Genomic DNA, 12,276 nt, shown 5'->3' with positions numbered 1-12,276 from the left:
TTGACCTTGGGTTGGGTTTTGCGATTTGTGGTGGTTTGGTTTCATATTGAGTTGGTTTTCAGTGTATTGCATTTGTTAATAATAAAATTAGTTTTCTTAATCTGATTGGAGAACAATTATGAGGTAAAAAACCTAACGTGTTCTTTGTCATACCCAAACCTGTGATTTGGGATTGAAAAGTTGTGGTAGATAAAAATGAATTCTCGACTTTTAATGAAAATTTGATTTTTTCCCCCAACTCTGTCATATTAATTGCTCTAAGAGTAGGTTGCTAATCATTTGTATCTTGAAGCATGAGTTCAGATTTTTAAAACTTAGTCCATATTTAAATTTTTTGCTTTGCCTTTTAGGACAGACATCAACAGCAAACTTACCACTCTCCAATGCTGTTAGAAAAGAGTCCAGCTGCCTTTCTCCCTCTCCGCTGCCCCCCAAAAGTGCGACTGGCCGATCATTATCTAGAGCTGCCTCTGAAATTTCAGAAATTGAATATATTGATACTACGGACCACAATGAACCTCTCTTAGACACCACTGCTGATAAACAAGCCATAGAAAATTTGGAGAAAGAATTAAATGAACTGAGAAATCTTGCAGGTACTGCGACTTCCCCCACCCACCCACACCAGTAAACAATTGACAACTTCTAGTCCCCCCCTACTCCTGGTGCCCTCCTGTCTGATTCTGTCTCACTCTGAGAAGGAAGCAAGGAAAAGAACAAAAGGACATTCTTCACCTTTTTTCCTCTTTAACCATCAACTTTTGTATTTGTTTGTTAAAGATATTTTAACAGATGTATAATATATTATATTATCCTAAAAATGTTAGAAAAAATGTGGAAACCCTCATCAGAGATGAACTCCCATATCCCAAGGACACAGAGTTAAATTGTAACACAGGACCAGTGCTCCTTTGAAAGAATGTTAGAATCATTAAACCCCTTTACCAAAGAATAGCAAATGTTTATATATTTCCCCCTTAGGACAGAGTAAAACTTCCTCTTCTGGTTGGCGAGACTTAACTATTGACAGGGGGAGTCAGGCTCACCTTTCTGTCTCCGGGTGGCTGGGGTGCAAACCAGGGGATAGCAGATCAATGTATAACCCACTCTCTCATCAGAACTCGACAGAAAACTCAGAAAATATCATATTTAGACTATTATCATCTAATCCACAGCCCATACCTTCTAAGGATTTTGTTCTTATTTCATCTCCTTTTTCTGCTTCTAGTTTGGGCTATTTGTGTGTGTGTGTGTGTGTGTGTGTGTGTGTGCCTGAGGTTTTTTTTTAAACTTATTTTTCAATTGCCCCAATAATCTCCATTATAGCTCCCCCTTCCTATTCTAGAGACTTTAAATATTTAAATACTCAGGATCCAGGCCAGGAACAGGTGACCATATAATTTTTCCACTTAGTTGTTTCATCTTTTCACTTTTGACATTTTGCTATTTTATCTGTATGATTAATTTTTTTATACTTAGAGAAGTTGGTTTTCATTGTTTCATTAGTACTCAAAGGCCTTAGGGGAACATGTCCTCTTGTCTTGGCGTATATTTTCTCCCAGGTTGTTCTTTTATTTAATAATTCTTTGCATGTTAGGGACTCTTAATTTTTTTTCAGTATACAAGTTGCTAGACCATTTCTCTCTCTATTATTTGCATCTGTTTATTTTGGGGGAGGATATTTTTATATTGTCTTTTTTGATGTAGAGGAAGTTTCCTGACAACTGATGGTTTCCTTCAAACGTTCTGTGTGTGGGTTGGATGTTGCCCAGGTTTCTGTGTGCTGGATGCTCAGTGGCAGGGCCACTGCAGGATGAAGGAGTGGGGAGCTCAGTCACCTTCGCTGGCAGATCTGAGCTTCTCTGTCTTTTTCTACATTTTATTGAATCCCAAATCTTAGTTGACTTAATTTCCAGTGTGTTCAGTCCCCTGTGGGAACACCTGCAGACCTGGAGTTTTCCAACCTCTTTTTAGACTTTGAAAATATGGTTTCTCCTTGATTTTTGTAAATGTGATATTAGTGAAACTTCTCACGTGTTTTTCTTTTGCTCCTTTTTACTATTTTTAGCTCAATGTGTGTGTGATTTTTTTCCTTTTATGTATGTGGTGGGTATGGTTGGACAACAGTATTACCTAGTCACACCTGAGTAAGTCATGTATTTATTTCTTTGCCCCTTTTCAAAACGTATTATGTGTACTTATTGTATCTCTTCTGCTTTAGTCCCTCTGTAGCTCCTTTTATCATTTCTATTTCATTTTTATCTGGGAGAGTAGAGGCTATGATCTGCCTTTACCCATCGTTCTAATTTACTAAAAATCTAAGATAAAATTCCTCAGGGACATTTTACATCAAAGACCAATTCTAACATTAAAGAAGGCTAGATCTGAACTATATCTAAAATGATAACAAAACTCACAACAGCCTAACTGTCATTAAGACAATTCCAACTTATGGCAGCTCCACGTTTGTCACAGTCCAACTATATGTACTCCACAGCCTTTTTAATGTCAGTGATCTATTGGAATTACACTCCCAAGCCTTTCTTTCCAAGTGCCTCTGGGTAGATTTGAACCACTAACCTTTCAATTGATGGAAAACTTAAAAAGCCAAATCTATTGCTTTCAAGTTGATTTCAACTCGTGATGATCCTATGTTTTATAGAGGGAAACTGTCCCATGGAGCTTTCCATGGCTAAAACTGTACAGAGAGGAGCTTAGTGGCCCAATAAGTCAGACCTTAACTTTTAATCAAAAGGATGATGGTTTGAATCCACTCAGTGGCTTTTGGGAACCTGGCAGTCTGCTTCCATAAATATAACAACCGAGGTCATAGCTTAGACCGCAAAGACAATGCTCTGTGCTCTGCTTTGATGATTAGGGACCAGGGCCTTGAAGCCTTGCACACAGTTATTTACAATGCAACTCTTGGTCTTTCCTCATCGGAAATGAAGAACAGTGCAAAAAAAGAAAAAGAGGGAAACCCCAAAGATATAATTAGACCAACCACAGCCATACCACATGCATCACAACCTCCGCTACCTTGAGACAAAAAGAACTAGATGGTGCTCAGCTACCAATGACAACTGCACTGATCATGATAAAATATTTTGTACAGAAAAAGAGGATAATGTAGAACAAAATTCAGGATCATCAAAATGGCCAGATTTACTGGTCTGATCGAGCCTGGTGGAACCTCTGAGGGTGAGGCTCTTAGATACCTGTCCTGCCAAGATTCCAACTCACTCCTAGGGAGCAACAATAAGCAGGGCAATGAAGGGATCCAGAGAAGAGTGTGCTCCTTAAGATTGTTAGCCAGAAGAGGTCCAAAGGGCAGTATCTGCCCAAAATGAACTCAGGGAGGAGCATGCAAGACAGATAAATTAAAACAGGGAGCCCAGGGAGGAAGTTGGAAGAGTGCTGTCATACTAAGAATTGCAACCATTATCATGCAACAACAACAGCAAATTGTATTAACTGTTCACTGAAAGATTAAATTGCTCATAAACTGTCACCCGGACTCCAATCAGAGAGAGAGAGAGCCAGAGAGATGGCAGCCCGGGAAACCTTGGGGGGAAATTAGCCGGGTGGATTTGAATTGCCCTCATTTTTGTTGGTAGCCTATTGCTTTATTCACTTGCATCATCCAGAGACTCCCAAAGGATAAGTATAGCCATTCTTTCATCAGACAATGAGGGTTTCTTTGTTAATAAACCGACAAAATCCATTAATTTCAAATATAACAGATTAGTTTCCACAGCAGTAATCTCCTTTTTTCCTGCGCCAAATTTTCCACTTTATTTATCAATTTTTGTTCTTATATACTTCACTTTGTCTCCATGTCCCTCAGTTTTCAGACACTAACCCCACTAATTTAGTGTGAGCACAAAGATGTTAGAGATTGAAAGTGAGCGCACACCATGTAGCCATCTTCAATGAACCACAAGGGATTCTCTGAAGGGCCAGCAGTGGAACGCAACCACTGACATCTGCTTGATCCAAGAACGACTGACTTTCTATTCAGAAAAACTGGCTTCGGATGAGTACACAGCCCGGAACTCACCTAACAGCCAGTGAGGTAGCAGAGGCCATGGTGAAATCAGAAACCATTCCAGAGAAGTTAGCATCAATGGGCAGAAAACATTTGCTCATGTCTCACGACAGTCAGAAAGAAAAACCCACAAACTCACCCTGGGTGTGGTCCCACACAGACACCATCACACATCAGAGACTCATCCAAGTGTAAATGTGGGTGTTGCTCTGTGCAAGCTGCATTTTTGAGAATACCTCTCCTCCTCACTTGTTTTATGTTAGCTCTTGGATACATCAATTTTCTTTTTGTAAATTCTCTTGGAAACAACCATGCCAAGGAACTGGGAGAAGAAACGACTGAAGAAAACTATATTAATTGAGGCTGTTTCTGTTTCTCTTTTGATTCAGAAGCTGGAGGGGACCAGGCTGGGAATGGAGTGGGGGCCGCGGGGGCCGCAGAGGGGGGCTGCAGTGGTAACTTCCTGCTGGATTTGGAGTGAAGAAAGAACAGGAAGAGATCCTTGAGAGCCCATCACAGTGGTCAGGTGGACTAGTTCATGACCTTGGGGAAATTACTTTCCTAATTTCTGTTTATATCATATAATATATAAATGGGTTACAAACATTTTGTGGGAAGGCTCCGATTGTATTAATTACATTTTCCATGAATTTTTGAATGCCCATCATACATGAAACAAGTTTGTACTTGTTCATCATACATGAAATAAGTATGTATTCCATTAATAAGATGTAGCTCGTACAATTGTTGATTAATTTATATTATTTGTATGCAATATTTATGAAAATGTATCTCTCCCTTTCTTTGTTCACACACATTTAACAGATCCTCAAATCTATTGCCATCAACCACGTTCTACTCATAGCAGTGCAATAGGACAGAGTAGCACTCCCGCAGTGTTCCCAGGGCTGTGATCTTTACAGTGCAGATTGTTACATGCTTCTTCCCTGCAGAGAGGGGCTGGTGGGTTTGAACTGACAACTCTAGCAGCCCATCTCTTAATCACTGTGCCCCCAGGGCTCTGTATGAGTCACCAGGGAGTGAAGCAAACCAAATAACTAAAAAGTGCTTTATCCAAAATAAACAATAAAATAAAATTTACCTTATGTTGGTAGATGTCCTACCTTTTGTGAAATAAAAGACTCTGGCTTCCTCAGTAATTGGATCCACTGTAATCATCAAATATATGAAACTGTAAAATGATCATCAAATGATATGTTATACTGTAAAATGACTCTTCTGTGCATAGTGTGCAAATTAAATACATAAAGAAAGCCAATGTTAAACAAAAGGAAATACATCAAAATAACCTGAGTTAAGGAATAAGAAGTCACTTGATAAGCTATAATGATCCTTACTCAATGCCACTGAGTCAATTCTGACTCATCCTTAGGGTGTTTTGTTTTTAATGCATTAGTGCCTCCTGTGATCTTAATCACTGCCTATTGAGGTAGACTTAGCAGGTGCCAGTCTCAATCTTCACTTTTATTTGGGTACAGTTCACTGGAGCCAGTGGTTAATGTACTTACTACCTGTCTCGGGGCCGCAAATAGAACGGAGGCATAATCCCAACCACATTTGCTTCCTAGATCTTGTGACCCTATCAATGCTCCTTTAGTAGTTGGAGATGTTTCCCATCAACTTTGTGACCATTTAAGAGGGAGAGCCCTTGAGCAGAGTCAAGGTCAGGGAAAGGAGACTGGAAAGAATAAGAACAGGAGAGAGAAACAAAGGAAGATCAAGGGAACAGGCAAAGAGAAAGGAGGGAAGGAACAGAAGGAGATAGAACTGCCTGGGACCCTGGTTTCCAGGCCCCAGGGTGAGTGTTGTCCGGTCACCACCACCCAAATAATGGCAATGCAAATATGTAGTTCCAGATCGCCATTCCCAAACTCACTGCTCTGGAGTTGATTCCACCTCATTGCCACCCTATGGATATAGAGTTTCTGAGGCTGGATTACCGTCCTGGAGCAAGATGGCTACAATGCTTGCTTGGTATTGCCACCATTTCCTTTAGTCCTTTAGAAGTTGTTTTTGCAAGTTTCCTATTGGAAAATGCTTATCTGCTTTGCTGCCATTTGGTGAAGTCTTTACCGGTGTCTTTGTTCCTCTTTCTTTCTCATCAAATGGAGGTCCCTGGGTGGCACAGAGAGGTATGTGCTCCATTAATTAATAGGAAGGCTGGAGGTGCACACCCACCCAGAGGCCCCTTCACAGGCCCACGTGCCGCTCCACTTACTAAAGGCAGCAGCCTTGAAAACCCTAGGGGGCAGCTCTCTGCACAACTGACAGAACAATAACTAACTAAAACATTCAAATATTTATTTCCCGGTGGAACACAATTTTATGCATGTATTTTAAATGGCTTAAATTTTAGAAATACACTCAAGGCCTCGCTTTAATCAGTGTTTTTCCCCTGACCTCACTGTTTATTATTGCAGTTAAGAGATTCTTCCAGGATCAGAGAGCATCTACTCTCTGCTCCTGGGAAAGAACAGTTTTGACAAGAATCCGTTGCTCAACAAACAGTTGTTTTGTAAAATGTCCGACATAAAATGTCCATCCAGTCTTACATAGCCCCGTATTAGAAAAATCAGAAGTTCAAGTGACCATTGAGGTTTAACTGTAACCAATGATCGTGTTTTGTAAGCAGCTTTATATTGTCTTTATTTTTCCCTTTACCTAAAATCAAGTGATATCACATTTACTTTTCTGTTAACATCACGGGATTCTGGAATGTGTATTTTACAATAAATAGTCAATTCTGCAAATAACAGCTCATTCGATTTCCACTATTTCACTTAGTGCTCTTGTGATGAAATTAGAATGTTTGAGAATATTTCTCCTGGTGGTATATTTTTAATCCTCAAATCACTATGGGGTTTGGTACTGCAATTCTACATTCTGAAATGTACCTGCTTTTCAAAGGCAGCATTGCCTATCATTGAGGAATGTGAGCATGCTTGGATAGCAGTCTTGTTTTATTTTGTGGAAAAATGAGATGGAGATGATAGTTTAAATGTAGAGAATTAGACAATTGAACCTTAAAAATTACAACATGGGCAAACTAAAAGAACTCAGTTCTGATTTAAGCTTCTAACTTGTAGTCATATGATATTAGCTGACTGATTCTCTGTGGGGTCTTAGTTTTCTAATCTCTAACAAGAGGGGATGGGAGCACTAAATTCAAAAAATTGAACTGAGGGATTTAATCTTTCCAAGTTAATCTTTTATACATCTTATTATTTAAAGTAGATTAAGTAAAGCTGTCCTGATTGCTTTGAGAGTAAAAAGATCAGGAACTACATCCCTAAAACCAGTTGCTGTAGAGGTAATATTACCCATGGCCACCCCATGTGTACTACAATAGTGGTGCATAGGACACAGCCTATTTTTCCATAATTGACCACTAGAACTTTCTTCTGAGACAACTTTAAATTTTCTTGAATTTCCCACCTTTTGGGTAGTAGCTGAGGGCATTGACCATTTATTTCATCCATTTATACATTTGAAAGTCATTGGGCAAATAATTTTAAGCCCTATTCCAGCTCTAAAAGGTATTGAGATCTATATATAAAATAACTATCTATCTATCATCTAAAAATCGATGGTACTTTCAATAGAGGAATTCTGCTTGCTCAAAATCCTTAAGTTGATGATAACCACACACACACACACACACACACACACACACACACACTGTTCAGTCAAATGTAGAGTGCATGTAGTTTAGTGTTTAGCACTCTGACCAGGAGGATGTTTACTTGATAATATCATGGCAGGGGTGGGAATAATGGTACCCGGTGATTTTTAACAATTTAAAGTTTTATCATATTCATAACCTGACATATAACTTATATGGCTGTTACAACTTTGTTAATGACAAAAAGCAAGTAATAGAACATTTGTAATATAATGATTTTAGTTTTATGCTTTATTTTGTAATTCATAGAAAGACTTCTAAAATTTGAACTATTTGTCCTCTTACTTAGTCTAAATCATAGTCCAGCTTCCTGATGAGAGAAGATTTAAAACTCTCTTTCAAATATAGGCAGTTAGTATCCACCTAAAGTAAAGGAAGCCAAAAAAGAGAGGGGGGCAGCTTTACAAGGCTCGCCTTTTACCTCCGGCTGTGTGTGGATGGAGCTTTTTTTTCTAGAAGGAAAACCAGAAATATAAGATGTTTAAAATACAAGTTGAAGAGATGCGCAATATTCTGTCTTCATGGTACCTAGGCCCTCAATACAGAAAGTTGAGAGATTTTTAAAAATCTGTACTGACACTCTTTCTGCTATAATTTATTTGAGATAACCGTTAGCACAATATACTATACAATTGTTTCTTAAACCTATGTGTTGACATTGCGTGGAATAAAATATTTCAGATTCTTCAGAAAAACTTCACAGCCTAACCTCAGAAGAGTTACCGGCCTGCAACAGCCACTCACAGAATACAAGTAAGACTACCATGGACTGCCTTAAGACCCCAAATTTGAGGGTCCCCTATGGTGTTGAGGAACAGAGGTAGGTGAAACCTGCAATTTGGGTGCAAAAAATAGTGTATAGGAAAAATATTGTCACTTGTTTTAGTTACCTTTATTATACGTCACTTTGTTGGTGTTGCTATAACAGAAACCCCACAACTGGATGGCTTTCACAAACAAATTCCTTATCTTACCATTTAGGGTGCTAGAAGTCTGAGTTGGGGTCCCCAGCTCTATGGGAAGGCTCTCTTTGCTGGAGAGGAAGATGCTTCTCTCTTTGAGCTTCTGCTCCATGGCAATCTTCATTTATCTTGGCATGTGTTGTTCTCCACCTCTGCTTCTTACCCGGCTTGTTTAGTGTATTTTATACCTCAAGATACACCCTATACCACTCCTATTAGTTAACATAATAAAGATAACCTATTCCCCAGAGGAATGATAACCACAGACACCGAGGATAAGATTTATAACGTATTTGGGGGCATAAAATCCAATCTATAACATTCCGTCCTTTGAGCCCTAAAACTCCTGTTCTTGGGCCCAAAGAAGGCAAAACACTGCCTTCTCATCACATCATCCCAAAGTCTTAAAATAGCTCCAAGTCCCACTCTAGTCTTCTGAATCATCTACATCAAATTGGGTGAGATTTGAGGCATATTCCATCTGGGAACAGCATTTCTTATTTTCTGTGAACCTGTGAAATCTAGATCATAAGTCATCTGTCTCTAAGGTACAGGAACATTTCACTTTAAAATGGGAGAATTTCCATTGCAAATGGCGAGAAATGGAGAAAAAAAAGGATAATAGGCAATCATCAAGTTCAAAATTCAGCAGAACCAGTTAGCTGTTAAGATCCAAAAAAAATACTGGTTTTGAGGACCAGCTAGATAATGGGCCTGTCTTCCTTATCCTCGGAACTAGAAGGACAACCATGAATGAGGTGTTCTACTCCAGTAAACATATATATTCCATCCTACTGGGTCATTATGTTCCAGTACTGGCTCGGTGACAGTGAGTTTGGTTTTGAGTGGCAGCCATGCTCTCTGGATTCTGGGAAGATGGTACTCGGTCCTGGGCTTCAGCTCTGACTTCCAGGGCCACTGGAATGACAGCTCTGCTTCCTCAGCTTTGGGGATCCCCTTTCTCCTAATTCATCTGAGTGGCCACTCTAGCTCCTGGATGGATTAGAAGACTCCATCCTTTTGTGCATGGCAGTCACACCTTCTCTGATAGGAGCAATGGTCCCATCCCTGGGCAAATCTTAACAGCAGCCTTACCCTGTGGAAACAGACTGAAGATCCGATTCTGGGGATCTTTGAAACCAAAAAGACCCTTTTTATGCTCCTTCCAATAGCTCCGACCTCAGGACAGCCCCAGGGATGGTCGTTTCTGTTCTTGTAGGGCAACAGGCGAAGCTCCCTTGGTCTGTTTCTCGCTGTAGAAATACAGGAGACAGACAGCATTCTTTCTTCTCTTTCCCTTTTAGTGCTTGTTTGTTTCTCTGCGGTTGTTGGTTAGATTCATATGTGGCTATCGTAGTCTCATTCACAAATGATTGTGTAGCGATATCTTTGGTGGAAATTTAGTCCTTAGTGTGTTTGTCAGGATTTTCTAAATATGTTCCTTTTCCATTTTACGAGGCTCATCTTTAAGTCCATCTACTGTCTCCTGAATGTCGCCCTAAGTGGCATGGAGAAACCACGTGGTCCTTTTAAGATCTTTCTTAGAAATCTCATCAGATAACAGATATCCAGGCTCATCACTTATAAGTCCTACCTTCCACCAAACATTTGAACATAATTAAGAAAACCCCTTGCCATTGTGTGTAAAGCATCAGCTTGTCTCATTGTCCGATTACGTGCTATCTTCTGAAAGCCTCGCCAGAAGCACATTTAAAGTTTCCACTGCTAGTAAAGTTCGGTTGCTGGCACCACACATCATTTCTAAGAGGACTTAGCTCGCTCCTCACTTCATTCTGTGCCCTCCCTGGAATTGCTCTGCTCCCCACCACTGATTCAGTTCCACCTGCTAGCAACCCTCAGTGAGTTTCGAAGGCGGCACATCTTTGTGAAAGCAGGCGCATTCATCTTTCTCAGCAGAGCAGCTGGTGAGTTTGCATTACTAACCTCCTGGTCCGCAGCCCGCCCTGTCACCGCTATGTCACGGAGACTCCTTGGATGATGACAGCTCGCTCCCATCGAGGCCGTTCCCACTCAGCGCGAGCCTCTGGGACAGGGTAGGACCGACCCTGTGGTTATTTCTGAGACTGGAACTCTTTCCAGGAGTCGCAAACCTCCTCCTCCTCCTACAGGGCGTCTAGTTAGCCACCCAACATTTCATATGCCGCCAGAGCACAGGACAACGTAGAATCTCTCTCTGCCCATTACCCACATCCGAAGGTTCTTTCACACTGTATTTCAGAGGGCTTAAAAACGTCATGGGAATTCTAATTATCTTTAATTTCCATTTCCCACCATCTTCTTGAGGTCTCCTTGTATGTATTAGAGCAGTACCCTAGTCCTTTGGTACCAGTGTCTTAGTTATCTAATTCTCTTATAATAGAAAGCCCACAAATAGTTTTAACACATGAATTTATTATCTCACAGTTCAGGGAGGCTAGACCCCAAATTCACACTAGGGGAGGCTTTCTCTTTCGCTGGCTTTAGAGGAAGCTCTTTGTCTCTCTGAGTTTCTACTTCATGGTGATCTTCATGTGGCTTGGCATTCTGCTTCAAGGCTTGTTTGTTTAATTTCTTTAGTATCTCAAAAGCTATGGACGGACGCAAGATATGCCCGACATGTGTCTTAATTAACATAACAAAGACGATCCAATCCCAAAGAGGATTATAGTTATGAGCTAGAAGTTAGTATTTATAACACCTATTTCGGGGGGTGGGGTGGTGGTGGCAGGGGGAGGGGCGGGCAGAAGGGGCACAATTCAATCAAACAGAATACAAAAGGAAAGTTGCCTGAAAGCGTTGCTTTTTATTGGCCATTCTTTGTAAAATGTTTGGTTCCCTCTTTGACATCTTATCAGGATTTAGTAAAAGGCTTATGAAGTTGTTACTTCAACTTGAAGAGATAGTTCTGTTGCATAATGCATATCAGTAAAATGAAAAGACATTTGGAACTTAATAATCCTTCATCATTTCTTCTCATCCTGAAAGACAATTTCATTACTTGAATTAATTAACGTAATAAATTTCAATGCTTTGCATTAATAGAATTTTACCCAATGTGAATAAGTTTTTAAAATAGAATATTGAGATGTTTCTTTCTTGAATTTGAAACTAGATTGTTAATAAAATCATATTTTAATTTGCATCATTTAATCAGTGACCAATTTATAAAGACATGTTATATCTTTATTCAGAAAAGTTGATAGTTATTTTTGTTTAGTATTGTCACTCTGAATATTCTTGAACAAGGAGGAAGGCTCCTGTTAATAAGTTTAAATGTAAAAATAGAAGTCCCTTGAATAGTCATTTTCTTTGGTTGCTTTGACGTCTCATATTGCAGTAAAAGGGAATCTGCTATTCTCTCCTTCTGAAAGGAGAAATATTAAGATATAATTCTTGCATTTTACATTTCTCACTCTTTGCCATGGAGTCAATGCTGCATCATGGCCACCCTACAGAGCAGGATAGAACTATCTCTAAAAGTTTCTGAGACTGACTGATGATAGAAACTCCGTCTTTCTCCTGATGGGTGGTGGGTGGTCTAGAACTGCTGACCTTGCACGTAA

General features: G+C 39.8%; 1 protein-coding gene across 1 annotated transcript in view; it reads left to right on the top strand.

Annotated features, from left to right (window-relative positions):
• Positions 1 to 12,276, top strand: part of ZBBX (zinc finger B-box domain containing) — a 154,526-nt gene that overhangs the window by 140,895 nt on the left and 1,355 nt on the right. The window contains exons 17-18 of the mRNA XM_045297668.1: positions 356 to 596; positions 8,433 to 8,571. Coding sequence (XP_045153603.1) covers positions 356 to 596; positions 8,433 to 8,571 — 380 coding nt within the window. The remainder of the gene's footprint in view (positions 1 to 355; positions 597 to 8,432; positions 8,572 to 12,276) is intronic.

The sequence above is a fragment of the Echinops telfairi genome, unplaced genomic scaffold (assembly GCF_000313985.2).
Source record: "Echinops telfairi isolate 266 unplaced genomic scaffold, ASM31398v2 ScPeMD7_7420;HRSCAF=8458, whole genome shotgun sequence".
NCBI lineage: Eukaryota > Metazoa > Chordata > Mammalia > Afrosoricida > Tenrecidae > Echinops > Echinops telfairi.
This window is presented reverse-complemented; position numbering and strand designations above follow the sequence as displayed.